Genomic DNA, 22,727 nt, shown 5'->3' on the forward strand with positions numbered 1-22,727 from the left:
GAGAGCCAGGGAGCATAAAGTCAGTCTTCAAGGGCACATAATGGTCAGATGCTGTCTGTCTGAACCAGAAAGTAGAAGCCACTAGATATGACCTATATTCTATGTTCTGCATTTTCTGAAGAGTAAGAAGTTCAAACCTTACATTTTGTAGAATTCTAAAGCTCTGGGACAACAATGAAAAATTTCAGCAGGGATATTAAACACTGACCTGCATAAGAGGGGGATGGCTTTTTTTATTCAGTATAATCTGACCATGGACTTAAAGGATTTTGTGTAGCTACTGGAAGCACAAAGATACTAGAATAATTTTAACACGCTGGTTCTAATTTTTTTTTTTGTTATATAGCCATATCCTGTTAATAATGTATATACAACAGAGACCTGAGATGTAAACATTTCTCAAGTTGTTTTTTTCTACCTTCAAAAGGGTCTCAGGAGAGCAAGCATTGCTCCAGATGACAGAAGGCACTGTTAAGAGTTGTCATTGAGGTACACTGACCTCAGAGGCCTGAATCTGACCTCTTACAGATTACAACTACTTGTCCTCTGCATCCCCTTGGAAACCTATGAACAAAAATCGATACACAGAAAAGAGGATATTCCCAGCATCCTGGCTTCAGTGGCAAGACGGAGCAGAGGCGCAGCAGCCAAGGATGGGTTTGGTGAACTTACTTTGAAGACTTAGATCGACTTGATCAGAAATAAGAAGAACAAAAAAATAAGCAGCACGTCTATGAGGCAAGTCAATTTCAAATTATTAACACATAACAGACATAAGACATAACACAGCAAGTCTTCAACCGTTTTAGATGAGAGAAGACCATCGGTTCACTAAAGATTTGAAGAAATGCTTGAAAATATGTGAAAATCATATGAAATCATTTCAAAAAACACTTCTCTTCTTCTTTTACCTTACTTGGAGTCACCTATAGGCTATGAAAATTATTCTTAAGCATACATGCATACCATTTGGCAGGCAGACAATAAGAAAAATACAAAAATTCTTCTGCTACAAAATTCTCCTGTCTATGGCAGAAATTCACTTTTAGAAACTAAAATAAAGCAGGTACTTATGTCTAGTGAAACCACAGACACCCTTTTCTCAACTGGCCTATAGCTAAAACAAGTTGAATATGGAGTGCTTAACACACCACAGGTCAACAACTTCAGTACAGCATGACCTCCAATATTACAGCAATTCAGAGAGTGAGCTCATGAGACACCTCATGAGGAATACTGAGTACCTCCAGGCCAGAGTCAGCCCTGAGGTGTGTAGGCGTACATTGTTATATAGTCATGGTACAGGTCAGCCTTGTAACCTTATTTGTCTTACCGATGGGAAAGCAAGTACTGTATTCACATCTTCATGTTCTAAAAGAATCGATGAAAAAATACTTTCATAGACTGTAATATGAGACCGGACGACCATCAGTGAATGTGGCGGGGTGCCTGCATCAGCATACATATTTCATGGTAAATGATATTTAAAACTCTAAGGAATGTGCTGCGTTTTCGAATTCACCACTGAACATCCATGTTTGTTTTCTGCCATGTGAAGAGAACAGAGAAAAGGTGAGCCTGAATCAATGCTGTTGATGTTCTTTTGAGTGGCATTCCACTTCAAACACCAGCCCTGTTCTCAAGTGGGTAGATCAAAGAGTCCTCTGTGAAGCTGGAAGTGAATGAATAACTGTGGTCTGGGAGGGTCACAGTGGAACATCCTGGTTTGGTTGATCTCTTTCTGGTACTGACTGGATATAAAACTTTGGGAGTTATTCATATAAGTAATTGAGGAAGACACAGTATTTTCCCCTTTTTGATCTTTAATAATGCACATAAGCCAGGCATTGTATATGTATGGAACATATTTGGCACTAAGTTAGAAGAAGTGTAAAACTAGGTTTATTCTCAACTATCAAATACTAAGGCAGAACCTGTGCTTTAGAAAGATTAATTGTAATAGACAATGCCTTAAAAGGAACATTTTTTACCAAAATGTGCTATTAACACATGGATCTGAAAGGAGGAAAAATTATGAATGCGATAATTTGCTGTATAGTGATATTTATTCATTGGCATGGGTGAAATACAGCTGCCATTATGTGCAAGCAACACTAAATAGCTGAATAACACTAAACGCTTCACAGGTGAAGTGACAAATTGCTTAAACAACTGAATTAAGGGTGAACTTTAAGTTGGACTTCTATGCAAGCCCAGTAGAATTTAGCTTTTAGCAGTGATGGCACCTCCAAAGAGCAGCACACTGGGCACTGGCTTGGAAATTCTAATCCAGAGTGAAGAGCAACACAGACAGAGATAATTTATGTCAATATCCTTATTATTCTTCTAGGTTTCACACCCTAGTATTACTTGGCATAGCTTCTGAAGTAATTGCTACACTACTGTCAAAGCTCAGACATTAAAGCATAAATGGGTGGAAACCATAGCAAAAAATAACAAATAAATTATGGACCAAGGAATACTGCACCAAAGAGGACCAAAACAACCAAGGAGACATTGTGTATGGTATTAAGATGACATAAGAAAGGCTGTAGAAACACATTGATGAGATTACCCAGACAGAAGTCTGTGGAAGAATGCTAGCAAGGTTTTCATCCAGCACTGTACTGACAAAGGAACGATGATGATGTTATGCTCTGTATGGTCCTTAGTGCACAGTCATGCATTAGTTCCAAGTAAATGCAAACAATGGGAAGACATAATAATTCAGCTTCAAGAACAATGGATGCTTTGTGACCAAGATGCAAAAAATAGGCAATTTTGCTTTAATTTGCAAACCGGATTATCAAAAGATATCATTTTGTGATGTTTGCTCAGAACTACAATCAATTCAATTCTGACAAATTAATACAACAGAGGAGCTGGGAAACGTGTTTGCATGTGCAGGACTGCACGAAAAAAACAAATGCTAGAGCAAATACATCATGAATAAAAATAAGATTTTATAACAAATTTACAACTTTATGCAATATAAAGTATCTATAATAAAAGAGCTAATTTAGAGTGAACATTACAAAAATAATAGCATAATTCCTAGTGCCTTAACAAGCCACTGAAATGTTAGCTAAGCAGCAAATCTCTTATTGTGAATTAAGGTAATGTATAACATATTATATCAATATTGCACAGCTGTCAAGTATCCGAAATTAGATTTTGATTTGTGAGGTTCCTGAATGCAGCTCGTATTCTTTGAAATGTATTTACAGAAATAATTTGAAAGACATCTCAGTTGTTTTACAATATACACACAAATCAGTACTGCAATTACAGTCCTTTATGACCCATAAACTGCAAGAATTTCATATTAGAGGGCCTTTACTTTTTTTCTTTTTCCAGACTCTATTACACATTAAATAACCTTGTATTTCTTTGTTTCTCTTACTGGAGAGATTGAAGAAAAAAATAATTCATCTGAGTTTAAGACATGTAGCAAACCATGAGTAATGAAGATTTTTTTTTATTTAGAAACATCACTGCTATATTCAAACTGTGTGATTATTATTATAGCCCACAGTATACTGGTGTCTAATGTCCTAAAATACCTGTATATGGAAAGTTCGAGCCTATTCCTAAAAATTATCTGTTGGTGGTTCAGCACTTAACACTGACCTATACCGTATCCATGTCAAACTTTACTGAAACTGGCAAAACGTTCTCACAAGTTACATTAATTCTCAGCATGGTAGGAAAACATCCTACAAATTTAGAAATTTAAGATCTGTTGAAATAAAAAGCACAATATAAATGCAAGGAATAAACATTATTATTATGTATATGTCATGCTCCAAAGAAGGAATATGATTCTTTTTATTCTTCTTTAGAAGGGCTTTTATTTAACTGGTTCTGTCTGACCCTTTATAATCCTATTGCATTCCAACCCTTGCTGTAATTGTGTTAATTCTGCTGTCTCCTTTGTGTTTTTTTCTTTTTTCTTACTGTGAAGCACTTTGCAATACACTTTTAAAGGTGCTATATACTGTAAAATAACATTTATTATTATTTTATTTATAAAGTATTTCGTTCTAACCTAAATAAAGTCAGGAAACATTGTGGACCTTTTGTTTCACCATCTGCATTAGGGACGTTTCATGTGCAATATTCCCCAACTGGCCATCTCGGAGCCAGGATCTTCCATAGCATGTATTCAGGATGTGATGGCTCAAGCAAATGATTTAAATGGCCATATGGTAAATCTGTGAATATAATAACTGATTCCCTCTTTTATGACAGGCACTGTAGCATAAATATTTAGATATTTATTTAAAAAATGCACTGCTAAAATGGAATAAAAATTAATTAGACAAACAATTGCCCAAACTAAGCACTTCAGATCCCAGGAGACTGACAAATGTATTTGTTTTACCATCTAGATTGAAGGAAGCACAACATCAGGATCAAACGCCAACTACTACAGTGTTTATATATACTGCATGCATTTCTAGACACCAGACTTTTAGCAAAGTCAAAACAAAAAGCATTGACATTGAGCAGAAAAATAAAAACACAATGCATCAACAAGATGGTGTTTTGGTACAAGCAATGGATGACAGATGGACGTGACTTAACAGAATGGTGGCTTATAACAGAACAATGTAAGAAAGATTGAAAACTAGAGGGATGCAGGATATTGAACAAAAATAGGTAGTGCGGCTGAAATTCTCCTTTCTCTCCCCTGCAGCTATCTATATTCATTCAGCTCAAGGGTGAGAGTATTTAAATATCAGGTGCCTAAAGAAAAGACTAAAGTATAACTACTGTACAGCTACTTCAGTTATTCAGTAAGGTAACCTCAGTGGTAAAGCACTAACAAAACAAAAGAAATAAGACAGTCAAAATAATGTTCAGATATTCAGCAATCAGTTTGCACTAAATTTCCACAACGTACAGCATCCAAATAATTCTGAATACTATTTGTCATTGGTCCTTTTTGTCAGACAATCGTGATGGAGATGAAAAAGTACTGTTACAAGGTTCTTACTCAACATACAGCATTCAAATAATTCTGAATACTTTTTGTCATTGGTCCTTTTTGTCAGATAATCGAGATGGAGATGAAAAAGTACTGTTACAAGTTTCTTACAAGAGTTTATACACAGAATTTGTTATTTGACAGCAGCATTACCGACTTGTACAGATCTCATCAGATCTCAGAAGATAATCCAGGAAGGACCAGGTCACCAACTGAATGGGAAACATCAAAGGAAAACCAGGTTTCTGCTATAATTTGTGTATGTTTTCCACTAATAGGGCTGTGAAGGTGCTATGCTTTGGAGGAGATGTTAAACTGAGATCCTGACTATTATGCCATTTATCCTTCATCACTATTTGTAAGGGTAGGAGCATTAACCCCTATGTTCTGGCTAAACTTCTCTATAGGTCTGCACAATCTGCACTACCTAAATTTCTCCCTTGTTTCAATTGTGAAATAATTAATAGTTTCCTCACCTGATCTGCAGTGCAGTGAAGTTACTGGTTTATAATAGCAGAAACACATCAGCTAAGAAGATACTGAACTTCCTAGGTAAATGAAGTGGGTATATGCAAAGCACCTTGGGATCCTTTGGGATGAAAAACACTGTAGAAACACAACTGATTTAATTGCATGTTGCAAAATTGAAAGAATAACATTAAAATTATTTTCAAGGATGATCTAGTTCAGTTTTTCTTATGTTTTTTTTACCCATCCAAACTCACTCTATAATGTTCAAGAAGAAAATGAGCTGTCAGAAAAAAAGATGATGATGATTTTGGTAAATTGGCTTGAGGGTAGGTAAGTGTAGATGTTTTATTCTTTTAAAAGTTTTGGGAACTTACCAGAACTGTAAAACCTCACCTCAACTGCACCATGGAACAGGCATTTAGACATATCAAATTATTTAATGCAGTAATTAAAGGCATTCAATCAAAGGTAATGCATTTCTAATTAATGTTTATTTTTTTTAATCTTCTGATATGGAGGAGGCCCTAGTTAGTCATATTGGTTATTGACAATAAAGGTAACTTGATGTTCTGAATGACGTTTAGCAATGATGACTCAATCACCCTTATTTTCATTGTAAAGCATTACAATCATTTATTCTTTTATCTCACTTTACTTGTTTTTGTATTTGGAATCACTATAATTCTGTTTTCTTTAACTCTAACATCAAGTTTTCAGACCATCAAAATTTTGCATTTCTGTTTTTATTGAGATCATAAGATCAGAGTGTACATAAGACAAATTAAGCACTTCTGCAGTGTCATCTTAAATACAGAAGAAATATAACACTGTCTCAATAGTTACTGTCTCAATTTGTGCTGTGTGGTATATTATGTGCTATTTCATTAGCGACAGACAAACGAACCAGAAAATTAAAGCTGTCTTAACTCTTCTGGGATATCAAAAGTCTTTGGGGTTCAAATAATCTAAAAAAAAACAATATAAAAAGGGATGAATCATTGCTTTCAATGACTGTAAGTAAAAATGTGTTCAATCAAAAACTACACAACATATAAAAGAAAATGTAATTACTGAAGACACCATGAAACGCCTCACATAAAAGTATACCAATGATCATATACAATATTCCTGAGAAAGGAAACTAAAACCTGAAATCTCCATCTTTAAGAGAGATTTTACAGATCTTCATAAGTTTGGCAGTAAAGAGTTTGACAGCTTTACCAACTTTTTCCAAATGTGTCCATGCAAGCAATAATAGTTTTGCACAACATACTGTAGGAGTCTCCTCCATACATGTCACTTTTGTCCTTATAAATAATAAATCAATTCTAAAAATGGTTTTATTAATAGTGATTGGTGTTTCTTTAATAATGCAAATCCATTTTTGCAGTGGGGGAAATCATAGACTGACTCCTCCTACCCACCCAGCCTTCGAGCTTATACTGTACCACAGGTTCACTGCCACCTGGAGGAGAGGTATTACCCTCACTAACAGCACAGCATGCACTAATCCAACCCTACCGTCTGTTGTGCTCATCCAACTATAAGCCACTGCTTGAGAAGTCCCAGTCACAGTCTGCTAGTGACATGACCCAGACCCAAACCCATGATCATAGAGCTCAACCTGAGCTCAGGTGAACACCTTTACAAGTTGAGTCACTTAGAAGACATACAGCAATTGTTTTAAATCTGGAAATAAATTATCTCAACTGTCCATAACACAATATAGTACACTTGCAAAAGTTAATTATTTCATGTGCAGAAAATTATTAAAATAAAGCTGCCCTTATTTTAGCCAAATAATCATAATATGGTTGAAAAATAATGCTCCTACACTGTGCAAATTTTACATTATCCTTTCAAGACAATTTACTGCTAGGCCAACTTTCACACCTGAATTTTTATAAGGCAGTTTAATGGCATTGCAATTCCACATTATGCTGTATTTTGACATATCGTGCTTGAAATCCCTCTAATAAGTACACAGGAGATTTGACTGCTATGCATAAAACAGAACACTTTACTTTGAATATTCATATTACTGCAATGTGAATGAATACATTCATTCTTCTTGTTAATTGCAATCTTTCTTTAACGAGATGGTTCACCTAAATAACCTCAATCTAAAAAATAACCCATCATCTTATGAAATTAAGGAGTTTTTGAAGGGACAACTAATGCAGTAATCTTGAGTACCCTGTTTTCCAATGCAAAACGATAATGCCATAGAAGACAATATACTGTATATTGACAGAATACCGATAACATGTTTACAGGCAACCTAACTTTTGTCTATCATGAATCTAAAGTGAAAATTATTGTATTGCAAGATACACAAAAGAAACAAAAAGATACTCTTATCATCTAACAATTTACCAGAGAGTAGAGGATTCCCTGAAATAGTGCTTTGGATGCAATACAGTTAAAAAACTAGAATACTGTATAGTTAAAAAACAATACAGTTAAAAAACTAGAATAGTGTATACTTAATTAGTAACTACACACTGATATGCCAGTATTGATAATTTCAGAGATATGTCAAAAATGAACATTTCTATAGCACATTTTATATTAAATTGCCATTTCCTTTTCATATGGATAGAGGATATCCTCATTGTCATAATGCTCAGACTTTATGCCCAGAGAATTGTGATCTTTTAATTTCACAGAAAGGTTCGGAAGCATAGATTCTTAAATAGGATGTTGTTTCTTGTAGTTTTAACTACACTTAGGCAGTTTGTCTGAGCTCCTTCTATAAACCCAATTTCATCCAATGTTGTATGACCAAATTAAACACTTGCCACAAGTTTATAATTGTCTCTTCCTTCATCTTAATTTTGAATTAAACAAACACTGATGAGTAGCCAGAGCTAGTTTTTTTGGAACAGTCAAATGAGGTGTTGCACCTCAGATACCGCCTACAATATTCGTTGAGCAAATCCATTTACACAGACAACTGTGACAGTCCTCTGTTGCGTCTAAACCACAAGGTGGTTCAGAGCCATGATACTGTACCATACTGGTATACGCAATTTACACAGCATTCCACACTGCTTCGGAGACTGATCGAGCCGTCATAACTCATATTTGTGACAGAGCCTTGAGTGGCACTTCTCTGAAGTAATTCTTTCCAGACTAAGCTTCATTTCTAAAGTAAAGAGTACATTGATATCCTACAGTTCCACCACAGATAGATTTCAGCCAAAATTATGAAAACAACTCGCATCGCATCACAGCACAGCAGGTTTGATTGGCTGCAAATTATTTTTTAAAATAAGAGTATATTAATCACTCTGCTTTTATCGGTAATTTTCACTATAAACAATTTTTAACAAATGTGGTATGTTGTTAAACATTAGTGTCTTCCTTATTGTGATACTCGACTTTTAGCAAAAATAACCTAAATGCAGTCTCTCACATTCAAAATGCAAATACTCTTAACGAATAAGATCCGTGAAATTCAGTTTTTTTCCTCAAGATACACAACAAACTATGTTTCTTAATATGCCTATTATTACTTATGGAATGGTTACTTTTCCATAATGTTTTATTTTCTGAATACAAGCAATGCATGAATCCATCAATCTAGCTCAACATTTGAGGCAAATGTAATTCATCCAAATATTTCCAGGTTCCAGACTGTGCATTTCTGCATCAAAAACACAAAAAAATGTGACAGATGTGTGAGATAACTCAGATGCAAAGAAAACTGTATTATGTGAATGTAAAGCCTGGTGCAAATCCATCAAGATTAATTCAACAGATGCATCTGTCAACAGGTTTATGAGATACAAAGAGCAGCCAAAAGTCATTTTCTGAGTTTTATTTAGAGAGCTTTTTTTGAGAAAACAGAAAAGAAATATTGCAATTTATATTCATTACTCAACCTGCATTTTATGGACAAAAATGGTTAGCTGCCTGGCCTATATTTGAAAGCTAGATGTGTATTTGATTAGATGACATATTACCTAAAGAAACAAAAAATGGTTAATATTATTTCTTTGTTCAGTATTGTGATCTTTAAATAGCCCCATCTTCAGAAAACAACAACAAGACATCATTTTCTGGGACTTTTCATTATGAAGCCCATGGAAGCTAAATGACCTTCCTAACCTAGTTTAGCCTTGGATCCTTTGCTCTTTTGTCTCTCATAGAGTCCAAATACTGCTATACTAATGGACTTCATTTAGATTGTGTATAAAAACAGCTATTCCACAACAACAATTGAGACTAAAGTGAATTCAAGCAATCATTTTATTTGAAATCAGTAAATTGATTTGTACACCCAACAACATTTGCTTTGAGATTTTGATAACCATGTTCCCGTGACTGCAATGTTCAATAAAGCCATAGCTAATAGACACAAAAATAGTTAAAACTGACTGACACACTAGCTGTGCTGTTCTTTGAAAAGTCCCTTTCTTTAAATGTTTAACCAGATTTATTAAAACTAACGGTAAAAATAATCCTGGAAAATGTGTTCCTTTTTCAAATAAAGGCACTGACACTGTTATTTTTATCTTTCTGTACTCCTCCGCTTATTCGAAGTAGTACAGTGAGATCACATCCCTTAACATGACTGATGTAGCCTGCACTAGGTTTGCTGCTTTGACAGGTAGATTACTTAACTGCAAAAGCCCAACTCCAACCTGTGCTCTAAAATTTTCATGTTTTACGACACATAGTTTATCATATTCAGCAAATGAAAAGATATTTTAATTTTTTGGGGAGGAACGACCAAACTGCATTACTTATAATGGAACAGACCAGGTAACAGGCTAGATAAGGTACTCTTCATTTACATAAACAAACCCCGCCCCCAAAAATGTTTTGCTTGTTAGAAGAAATATTTAGGCTCAAGAAATGACTAATCATAAAATTTAAATATGTACCAGATTCAAACATACAATATAAGAAAATAATATGCTTTCTCATCTTTTCACCACCCTTTTTCACTTTTTTATTAGTAACAACTTCAAATAACTATTTAAGCTATGAAGCTAAGTAGCAAAATCAATCATGATCCACTTTATAAAGTCTGCCCTCAAAAGCGTTTCTCCAGAAGCAGCTCCAATTAAGTTGTCAGCTTCATGGTTTTATGGTTAAGTAAGCTCAACAGATAGAATATATTTGATGTTCATAGACGCCCAGCAGTAGCAGCCAGAGACAATTCATTTCCTGCGTCTTGCTTGGGCACCTCAGCTTCCCCTTGGCCCAAAGCTGTTTCTTCTCAGGAGAGATGATGTTGCGTACTTTGATGGAAAATCCAGATACTGAGCTGTAGCGACAGGTTTCACTGGAAACCTCTAGCCAGAGCCCATCCGCCCTCACTACTCTGGCACAGAACTAAGTGATATTTTAAGTCTGGATTTTAAGACAAGACTTTTGCAGAAAAAAATGCTGTACTACTGCTGTGTGTTTAATCTTTCACATCTTTCACTGTACGTGCAGCAGATCTATATTGCTATAGATATGTGCTATAGGTGCTAATGTTGGAGGGAAAAACCTCATCAAACAATTTAAATACAGTGCCTTGCAAATTTATTCAGGCCCTTACAAGCTTTGACTCTTGCAGTCATGACACTGTGAAATAGCATTTGCTTTTGGTTACATAAAAAACCTTCTGCATTCATTCAAGCCATTCAAGCCTGTGGCAAGCCTAAATGAACTTCGTTGGGCAGACTCTGACTGTGCAATAATAGTGGTTCACATAATTTCAGAACAAAAACATTTCTGTGAGGTTCCTTGGTCAGGTAGTGAATTCCAAGCAAAGACTCCACCTTGAAGACTAAAGAGCTTTCAAAGAAACTCAGGGAAAAATAAAAGATATAGGAATACAAAGACAAAAAGAAGAGTATAAAACACTTTCAAAGACACTGAACATCCTTTTGAACAGGGTGAAGTCAATCATTAAGAAGTGGAAGGCGCACTGTACTACCCTGACACTGTTTAGATCAGGCTATTCCTTCAAACTGGCCAGCTGGGCTGCTCTCGCCTCTCACTCCTCCTCCCTCCCAACCTTTGTTCTCCCGCTACTTTACCTTTGCCTACTGCCCTGTCTCTCTCACACCTGAAGAAGGCTCCACGGCCGAAACGTTGTGTTCTCTTTCTTCTTTTTTTCAGCATGGAATAAACCTATTACTTGTTCCTTTGCAGCCTACGCATGCTGACGCAGCTACCCACCTAAAGTGGAAACTTGTAAGGGATGCCACTGTGAGGCCAACAGCAATTTTTAAAGAGCTAGAGTTTAATGGTAGAGATGAGACAAATTATATTTCAGTCAACAATATCCCAGTCACCCCACAGAGCTAGCCCGTATGGCACAGAGGAAAATCCATCTCATATCCCACATGGAGTTTGAAACAATGTTGAAACCTGAGTGATCCTGCAAAATTGTATATGGTGTTGTGATCAGATGAGAATACTAGAGAAAAAAACCTGTTTTAGTCTCCTAAAGACTTACAACTGGGGCAAAAAGGACAATGAATATCACATAGCCTAATCTACATTTGAGTGGATAAAGAACAAGAAAGTGAACGTCCTTGGATGACCTAGTCAAAGTCTTGACTTGCATCCTATTAGGAATCTGCTGTCCATAAGTGATTCCCCAAGTAAAGTGAGAGCTTAATTATGCCGAGAAAAATGGGCTTAAAATTGACCAAACCCTTGCAGAGACCTAAAATCACTTTCAGCTAGAATTGCTGACAAAAGTGCTTCCACCAAATACTGAGATCACAGGTCTTACTAGTTATGCAATCACCATACTTCAGCTTTTTCCCTTTAGTTTTTGCTGACACCTACTGTAATTCATCTTACTCATAGATGTGTTTGGCTTGAGCATTCATGTTTCGAATAAAATATTAAGTCTAGAAAACGGTGTAGGCATCATTTCGCAATCTCACAAAATCGGACACTATATGAAGGGTCCGAATATTTTAGTTAGGCTCTGTAGACACTTGCACAGAACCTGGTTCCAAAAGAACTGCGGCTGCCTCAGTTTTCAGAACAGAGAATGAAAGTTTAACACAAACACCTCCATCTTGTAACACTCGGTGTACGTTATTTTAATCATCACATTAAAAAACATTCATTTATTTTACAAGCAGGAACAGTCAGCATGGGCTGCTACATAATCACCTCCCCCGAGGTCAGATTGGGAATATAAAATTATCGAAAAGAAAGACTCATTAAAGAAAGTTAAGAATTAGTGTAGAACACAACAAACACTGCTGTGTAAGAAAAAGTCAAACAGATTCAAGACATATACTTTACAAGCATAAAAAATTTAGTCAGTGTTTTATGCTATTGTAGCAACATTGTTATTAATAAGCCTTAGCTTGCGTGAGATGAAACTAAGCTTTTCGAACACCTGTTCCTCTCTACTCATTCATAAGATAAAAGGTTTCTACTTTTGTAATGAAAGATGCACACCCATTAGGAGAAACAATATAAAACAAACTCGATAAAAATTTAAGGAGAAGATCACTATACCATCATGTTTTTTAACTACAGAAAAATACCGAGTGAAACACCTATGTCACTGGATTTTCAAATTTTTGATATCCAAAGCATAATCAGCAAGTATGGAGAAGCAACATCGGTAATTGACAAACTGGTCTAGAGCCAAAAAGCTGTCTACAGGAACAAACAATACTTGATGATAATCTCCTTAAGGAACAGAGAGAAGACAAAAATTCATCAATTTTGTTTCCACTCTTCAGCAGATTCGGCTACAAAGTGTCAATAGGAATCATCTACATGAGATAAAATTTTGATTTCTGTGGACTTGTCATATGCGATTTCCTTACCAGAAACCACAGTGTTTACCACATACTGTATGTAAAACTTTATGATTGTATCACTTCCTATAATTGTGATGGTGTGGCAGTCAACAACTGGCAACAAATAACCCGGTTGTTGACTGGCAATATTCTGCTATTGTACTATACCAATTAATAAATTCAGTATAAGGAAACACTTAATATTTACATAGAAGCTATTAATTTATAATGTATAATGACATTCACTTACTTTTACTCCAATAAATATTTGGAACAATGTAAATACCAAAATAAACTGCAAAAACATACTGCATATCTATCTTTACAAAAGAAGCACATAATCTAATTCCTATTTAGGAATATATATGAATATCAGAACATAATCCAAAGAATAACCATTGTGATTGTATTATTTTGTCATTTGAACCTGTAATTTTTTGTGTTGGCTAGTACCATTATCCAGAGTCAAACTTGTAACACCTGATCATGCTCAGGAGCCTGATGCTTTCAGCTATTTTTTTTTTCCATTTCTAGTCTTGAACATCCACCAATATTTTGTAAATACCTTAGCTTAATGCGGTCAATGATACTGAGTTATCCTTGATTTTGAGAGTGTTCTCCACTGATTCATCCTAGTGAGTAACAGTGGTGTGTCTCTGTGGAATGCCCCTTTGGTTCATAGTGGGGGGTGAGAAAAAGTGCAGGAGCAAGCCACCAAGACCACCAAGGACCCGGCTCAGAAAAGATGAGCCTTTATATACTCCTGCTCCTACTTACTTAGCCTTTTGGCAGCTTCCAAGGCTTCCGAGGCAGTGTCAGCCACAAAAAACCTCTGCACGGCCACACCACAGTCCTGCATCAGCTTCTTGCTCTGGTACTCTTGCAGGTTCAGCCATCGTCTGGGATGAACACAGGCCGTCTACAGGAAAAGGATGAGAGCATTTGGTCATAGTTTATATGCTATATGTAGTCATTGTTTGCAGTTTCCGAACCTGTTTAATGAAGAACTATGCAGACCATCTCATACATCATCTTTTTCAAGTGTGATGAAACGCAAAAGAAACAGTGGAGCGCACTTTGCTGCTGTCTCAGCAGACCGGAAGTAAGTCAACTCCAGCTGTTACAGCTGTTAAACAATCAGTCTCATTTTAAATCTGTCATTCCACTTTCTTTTTGAATGGATTCCACTCGCTAGTTTCTTGAACGTGTGCATCTGTGGGAGAGAATTATTATTTACAAAGTAGCAGAACAGATAGAGAAAACTTAAAAAAAACAAAAAGGGGAATGAAAATAATATCTGTGCCTGTACAGCAGAACAATCAATTGAAGTGCATTTAAAAGTACCAGAAACACACTGTTTGCATTTGGAAAAACACAAAGTTAGAAATAACCAAAACATTGCAAACGTACAAGCAAATCCGCATTAATAATAGCAAATAGTATGCGTTTAGTAATTTGTTAAACACACCACATTCTATAATTAATCTGTATTCCCAAAGAGCAATACAAATAAGGAGAAGGGCGAAACAGTTCATTAGTACAATCTGGACGAAGGCGGTGAGAGTAAGGCAACCGTAAGCAGTGCCAGACAATGCAATGTGAGCTGCCTACTCAAGTAGGTGGGTTTCTTAAATTTTGATGTTTTTCATATCACAGATCCCTCGACTAAGAAATACGATAAAGAACATTTGTGCTCTTGGGCAGGTTGCAGGAATCTATGCAAGTAACATAAAGTAAGTTTAAACAATGGTATCATAATCCAAGCACATGTAAAGTCACGCTAATCTATCTTAAATCTTACCCTTAAGTCACTTAATTCTGAACCTAATCAGATCAAAATGCAATTACAAAATCTTCAACTCGCTAAACCTTTAAAATAAGCCACAACCCAAACCCATCCCTAATTGGAACCAAAGACCAAGCATTACACTAACTTTATTACAAACTTCAAACCTTACCTTAAAATTTACTGTGGATATACAACTAACGATGAGACCTAACCTTTTTAATGATGTAACCCAGCCTTCCCTAAGACGGTTATAATCGATCTGGAAATTCAAAATTGCCAGTAAGAGGACTGGACACCACAGCTCTCGAATAAAATACAACAGAGTTCCATTTCTGATGCTGGCCAGTGTATATAAAATGTAGGCTGAATTTAAATGCACCAGAACTACAGAAGATGAAGAGACATATCATTGGTTTAGAGTGCCATTATTAAAGATTTAACCTTTTGGCTTTTTAAGCTTCCATAAGGGGCAAATTCAGCCATAAAGCACAAAGCAGTACTCTTTCCAAAAACTGTTATTGTTAAAATCATTCAAGTGTGTGTGGCACTTTTCTAGACTTGGGAAATATTTCTGTACTGCACACTTGAAACTCACTGCATAGAAAAAAAGGCTCAAATAAAGTTTTTCAATGCTTAAAATGGCACGTATATAAATTCAATTATAATATTTTACAAAGGAACAAGTAATAGGTTTATTCCATGCTGAAAAGAGAAGAGAGAAAACACAACATTTCAGCTGTGGAGCCTTCTTTACAATTTTAAACATTCAACGACTGTTCTCCTCAATATTGATCGAATTGAAATAGGGAAGTGTGAAGCACTCATATGTACTGTATGCAAGCAAAAGAAATTCAGCCTTAAATATTAAATAAAACTCTTATTTCTGACAAGACAATAGAGTGCAGTACTGAATGATAAAACACCTGAACACCTTCCTTTGAAAGTTCTCAAGAGGCCACGATTTACAATAATATAAAAGCAGACAGCAAGAACTATTTTGAAACAGTTGCCTAGTCAGATCAGTATGTTACATGAAAAAAGGAAATGCATTGAGGCAAATTTTGTTTCATTTAAAACCCTGGCAACAGAAAACTGAGCCAATTCTAGACATGAGCACTAGATCTCTGCTAGGAAGTTTGAGAATGAGAACATGACTGCACTCAGTTTTCCGAACTCATACATCAGAAAGACTACAGAAACCAAAATTATCCTGCAGCTAGGATCACACCTTCCCCCTTCTCCTAACGACAGACTACTTTTCTTTTGAATGTTCACACCTCTTGATTGGCCTCTCTTTCTGTCCTCTGCTCCCGCCTCTCGCTCCTCCTCTCTCCCAGCCTTTGTTCTCCCGCTACATTACCTTTGCTTACTGCCTTGTCTCTCTCACACCTGAAGAAGGCTCCACGACCGAAACGTTGTGTTTTTCTTTCTTCTTTTTTTTCAGCATGGAATAAACCTATTACTTGTTCCTTTGCATTTTATTAATGGTCAGGCTCTCTCCATGCTTTGTCTAATGAGTCCACTGAGTGAATGAGCCTCCCTGTTGAATGTTGACCTATCTCCTCATTCTGCCACCTCAACTGTTGTTGAAAGAAACTGTCAATGCAAACTACATACTACACATTCATAATGTCATGAAGCCATTTCATATAGTCACAAGGCACAAAAAAAATTAAATTATGAATTGTATCAATGTAATATTGATTTTAATGTTTTGCTACACCAGGTCCATTTAATTTAATCACACCACACCAACTTTAATAATAAAAAATAATAATAATAATTGCTTACAACTATACCACGCTTTTCTGGACACTACAGTCAAAGCACTTTACAGGTAATGGGGACTGCCCTCCACCACCTCCACCTCGATGATGCGCTTGTAGCCATAGTGCGCACAGTACACTCACCACCCATCAGCTATCAGTGGGGAGGGGAACAGAGTAATGAAGCCAGTTCACATATGGGGATTACAAGGAGGCCATGATTGGTAAAGGCCAATGGGAAATTTGACCTGGATGCTGAGGTTATACACCTACTCCTTGAAAACCACTCTGGAAGTTTTAATGACCTCTGAGAGTCAGGACCTTGGTTTTACATCTCATCCAAAGGACGGCGCCTATTTTACAGTATAGTGTCCCCGTCACTAAACTGGGACAAAAGGACCCACACAGACTGCACCCAACAGGTGGCTCAGTGACTAAGGACCTGCACCCATTGTGAGAAGGTTGCTGGTTCGTATCCCGCGGCCAGCAGAGGAATCCTACTCTGGTGGGCCCCTGAGCAAGGTCCTTAACCCCAATTGTACCAGGGGCACCGTATAAATGGCTGACCCTGCGCTCTGACCCCAAGCTTTTCTCCTTGTATGTTTCTTATGGAGAGCAAATTGGGGTATGCAAAAAGACAAATTCCTAATACAAGAAATTGTATATGGCCAACAAAAATGATCTTATCTTAAAACACTTCCAGCAGCAACCTTAGTTTTTCCCAGGAGGTCTCTCATCCAGGTACTGACCAGGCTCACACCTGCTTAGCTTCAGTGGGCTGCCACCTGTGAGCTACAGAGTGATATGGCTGCTGGCTAAAACTTTATATGTTATATACCATATACCACTGGTATACACTAAATTCCATCCATTCAGGTGGATGCTGCACATTGGTGACGGTGGAGGGGAGTCCCCATTACCTGTAAAGTGATTTGATCCCTGGATGGGATGCCAGTCCACTGCAGGGCACACTGACGCACGCACCAGAGGAAACTCACAAAAACTTGGAGAGAACTTCCAAACACCACACAGATAATGCCCCAAAAATTTAACCCAGGGCCCCAGCACTGCGAGACAGCAATGCTAACAAACTGCAAATAAAATTTTAATTTTAAGAAGTTGAAACAATTTTAGTCTCACAAAATCAGTTACTGCTGTTGTATATGGTTGCTTCCTTCAGAGAATAAATGCTCTATAGTCTATCATAAATGTTAGTGGCCACTGAAAATGCCATTTCTATTTCAGGAAACCATATAATTTTAAATGGTGGCCTCACTACATAAAATAATGCACATTGTAGACAGGTACAAGAACCTAGCAATAAATAGTATATTACAGTTGTTTCCATGAAAGAACAGTATACGGCCAGACAAACCACTGTAAATATCCATTTCCATTTAATACTTGAAAAAGATGTATAAAAGCAAACTAAAAAAACAGATCATTATACTATAGTTTGTCCTGTGAAAAGAAATGATTATGTAGCACACAGCTCAGAGAGGAAAGTCACACATTTGCTGTCCATTTCTCAGTATTTAAGTATCTTCCAAAAGCATACAAATGCATACAAATAGGGAAAGTGTAGAGATGTGATGACAAAAATTAAATCTTACAGAAATCACCATTTGAAGTTTTCAATATAAATGTTTTCAATGTTTCCATAAACAAACATACATAAAAGACCTGCTACTTTAATACAAATATTATGATGACAGAACTAGGGAGAAATATTGCTGAGAAGCTGTTATGCTTGCATGTGCCATCAAAGAGCAGCAGGCAGATGCAAGCATCTTTTTCAAGGTATGACCTGTCCCCATCTGTGGGGATAAAGGATAGAAAGCTTTTCACTGCAAAAGCTGTGTCCTGAGTATGTCTTCCAGTACTGAATCAATTGACAATCACTAAGAACACTGCCCTGACAGACATTAATCAGATATGATCTGACAAAGGATTTTGTAAGAAGTATTGGAACTATAGGGAAAAAAATCAATTATTTATTAAAACATAGAAAGAAACACAAGGTTTTATTTCTATTTTCTGTTTAAAACATAATTGACTCGAGCTAAATACTCCAAAAGCATTTAAAGGATTTATATTTTGATTGAGACCACTAATGCTAATTTCACTGAGCAATTGTAGAACAAATGAATGTAACCAATACATTCAGAAGGTAACAGCTGATGGTAGTGCACACAAGTAACTCAAAGCCATTTGACCAGGCAGCAGAAGATATACTGAGCAAACATGAAACAAAACACAACTTTCAGAAATAATCTGTTTGCCTTTTGGGCACAAAAAAGGCTTCATTGGTCCCTAGTGATGCACTGTGCTACTGTAAAATCAGAAAACCCTGTCAAGTATAAATAAGGTCAGAGTGTGTTCTGGAGACTGCAGAACTGCATCATGTTGACCACACTGTTCCCTTGGGCTGGAGATGGAGGGGAAGATCAGCAACTGATTTGACTCTAAATTACAGAGTCCTCAAGCAATATCGTAATGAACTTGGGAGATCAGAGGACAAAGGTGGAAAATCTAAGGTGGCAGCAATTTAAAACTTCTCGTGATAGTCATCAAGATCAGGTAAAACAAGGAGAAATCATAACATGAAAAAAATACTCAAATCTGACCTCGTAGCAAAAATGAAGTCATTAATAATCCTAGAGGAAAACAATCTGATCTGATCATTTACTGGCCATTAAAAAAAAAAAACACTAACACCAGGACATGTTCAGCATCCAGAATCCAATGAGCCAGTTCAGGAAGCAGTGAACGCTCCCCGAAGAAAGATATTTCTTAGTGAAACAGTAATAAGTCAGATGTCTTGAAATGTAGCAGGATATGTGAACACTCATGACCATTTTTCTTTCTTAAAATACAATTCTCCATCAATGCTTCATATGAAAGTATGAAGAACAGATCTAATTTGTGAACTTTTAAAGCAGAGAAAAGCAGTAATTTACTGAAAGCAACATTAAAATAAAGATTTAACTAGAGAGGCCATGCATCAGTGAACAAGATTTATTTTCTATATCTTTTCTCCTTTAGCATCCAGCCAAGGCAGCAGCATGCAACTTCAACAAAGATCAAAATCTCGACGGATGAATTCAGAATCCCCATCGGACCTCGGGGCTTTTCCTAAGAGTGATTGACCAAGAGCAAAATAATTAATTATTCATCGCAGTGCAAATGACATTCTAGGGAATATTAAATGATTTCTCCCTCCAGGCTTCTTTCAACTATAGCAAAACCCAGTCTTTGTGAAGTATTTTATTTTGAAAACACTGCAAGTAAAAAAAAAAAGGCCAATCACTGAACTGGTAAAATGTGTACATTTCCATCAATTGTATTACTCAAGCAAAACTGTCACTCTTTTACTTCAGAAATGATGACGCTTTGTAAAGTAATTTATTGCTACTGCAGACAAAACAAATGTGTCTTTGGAGATAAAATGTCCTTTCAAAGTCTCTCAGCCTAATGCCTAATTTTATTTCTGCATTTTCACTATATCCTTTGATTACTTCATAAAAAGCACTTCCAATTCATCTTTGCTAATAAAATGCCTGCATTGGGAAAGGTTTTACAGAGCCTTCTGTTTCCTGGGCTATGAAGGAAAGAGCAGCCTTTCTATATAGACAAATGAAAGAAAAAGTAACAAAAGAATAGCATTGATATTATAATATTCACACCTAAACAGATATGCCCGTCATTGGAAAATCTACCTGTTCATAAAACTGTAAATAAGCCAGTAACAAAAGATAATATTTCAAGATATAGATGCGTTAAGCTTTATTTAAAGAAACAAGAAGCAGCTGTCCTTTTCAATATTATTACAATCAATCTACCACAATTCAATACATACTTTTTATAGCATTGTCTATACAACTTTGAACAACCAAATACATTCATTATCATATAGTGTTTATTATACTGCAATACAAATGTATTACTGATAATACTGATGTACAAAACGAGAAAATACAATTAATTACATGCATTAAAGTAAATGCTGTAAGCACAAAGCGATTAAATAATATCTGCAGATAAAATAAAACATTAAAATAATTAGTGTCAAAATTAAGAACACTGAAATGCTGCCTGTGGGCTACAACCTTAAATAAAATTAAAGAACCTCAATAGACCAGTAAATCTGGTAGATTGTTTCATACTGCATTAAAAGTGAAGTGCCTGCCAATACATTTTCTTAATTCTACAGTAGTACAGAATGAATATTATGCTCCAAAGGAGGCAGACAAAGGCATTAATTAGAATTATTAATTTAAACACAGACTAAAACGCAGTGTAATCTGCAGATTAGTTTTAACATTACAGAATGGCTCGTTTTAAAGACCAGGTACCTATAGTTCCTGTGATCTGAAAAAAAAAATGTAATACAGTGGGGTTTTTTTGGTTCTCTATCATAGTTTGAAAAAAATATATAGCTTATTAGCAAAAATGCATTATGTTACTTAAATTTGAACTGCAGTAATGGTTCCAGTACTGAGGTTTGCCAAGCTTGGACAAAGAGCTTCACTCCTTGACACAGACGTGCTCCTTTTCTCTTAGAAAGCACAGCAGCTGTATGTCATCAAAGGCAAACTACAGCACAACATCAGTGAGGGTACCCTCTGCACCATTTCTCCAGGGAAATTCAACAGCACAAGCCAGCCGGCTTTCCAAAGCATCTGACAAGTCCATGTGTTACAGACCTGCAGAGCCTATACTGTACCCTAGCAGAGGGGAAAAAAAAGGAACCATGAAAAAAACCCTTCACAGATACAGTACATAATGAGTACGATTTCCATGTTGCAGGTTAGTAAATAGCACAGAGCTGCTATTTCATAACAGCGACATACCCAAGTGTTCTGTTATGCAACATCACATTGAGTACAGTGAAAGCTGCAAGTCAACAAGGAACAGGATAGCGTGGGGCTCCGTGCTCATTTCCATCACTTTATGGTTCATAATATTTTTTCTCAGCCGTGTTCCTTAACTACAAACCAGGTCACCAGAAGATAAAGTAATTAAAGTGTTAATTACAATATTCAATATGATAATTTCAGATTAAATATATATCCTGCGGGATGCTGGGAGAAAAAATAAATAACACTTAAATACTTTATTCCTCCCCAGGGGGCCAATTTAATAAACTTAGAAAGAGTTTGGTTCCACTGGGACTTGAACCCAGGAGCTTGTGGGTGTAAAGCAGATGCGATAACTGGTACACTTCAGAACCACACAAAAAGAAAGAACCATTGTTGTGAAATCTGAAATATTAAGCAAGCTGTGCATTACACTTTTTACACATTTCAGATTACACTTCCTGCATTTCAATCTGCTATCAGTGATAGCTCTCCCTTCCTGCATTTAAAACACAGTTAAGTAGGAACGCAAATTCTAGGACAGTGACACATGACTTACGGTTTACTATGGTTGGATTAGCTCAAATTCCAAACACATTTCTGATTTTTTTCCCCATGTACAGTTAAGATATAATGAGCTTAAGTGCCTCGCTTCAGACAATAAATGATGAGGAGTTCTTAGAGGAATAACTTCCCACATTACAGTAAACCACGTTGTGCTTTATAGCTCTGACACCACTGCGTGTCGTACAGTGCATCTAATCATTCTACCAGTGATGTACCAACAAATCTGAATGATGAGTGCAATATATTATATCATAACAGGTTTCCTCTCAATGCACAGGAAGCATATGTCAAAACGCACAGTGGGATTTATTAGAGCAATAAGTTCTCCTTCAGAACGGAAGGTCAAGAAATGTCACCCCCCAAAAAACAAAGCAGTAAACAGTCTAAAGCAGTGGGCAGAACAAAACCCATTGCTGCTACCATAGGTATTAGACTTCCGATCCATCACTTGGTAATAAGATTTGAAATGTGGAATGAATTCTGGTTTTCCTTTTTCATCCAGAT

At 36.3% G+C, this 22,727-nt stretch overlaps 1 protein-coding gene across 2 annotated transcripts in view; it reads right to left on the minus strand.

Annotated features, from left to right (window-relative positions):
- Nucleotides 1-22,727, minus strand: part of suclg2 (succinate-CoA ligase GDP-forming subunit beta) — a 112,792-nt gene that overhangs the window by 77,253 nt on the left and 12,812 nt on the right. For both annotated transcript variants that reach the window (XM_006630622.3, XM_015347284.2), the window contains exon 2: nt 14,020-14,161. In XM_006630622.3, coding sequence (XP_006630685.3) covers nt 14,020-14,161 — 142 coding nt within the window. The remainder of the gene's footprint in view (nt 1-14,019; nt 14,162-22,727) is intronic.

This window comes from Lepisosteus oculatus, chromosome 4 (assembly GCF_040954835.1).
Source record: "Lepisosteus oculatus isolate fLepOcu1 chromosome 4, fLepOcu1.hap2, whole genome shotgun sequence".
Taxonomy (NCBI): Eukaryota; Metazoa; Chordata; class Actinopteri; order Semionotiformes; family Lepisosteidae; genus Lepisosteus; species Lepisosteus oculatus.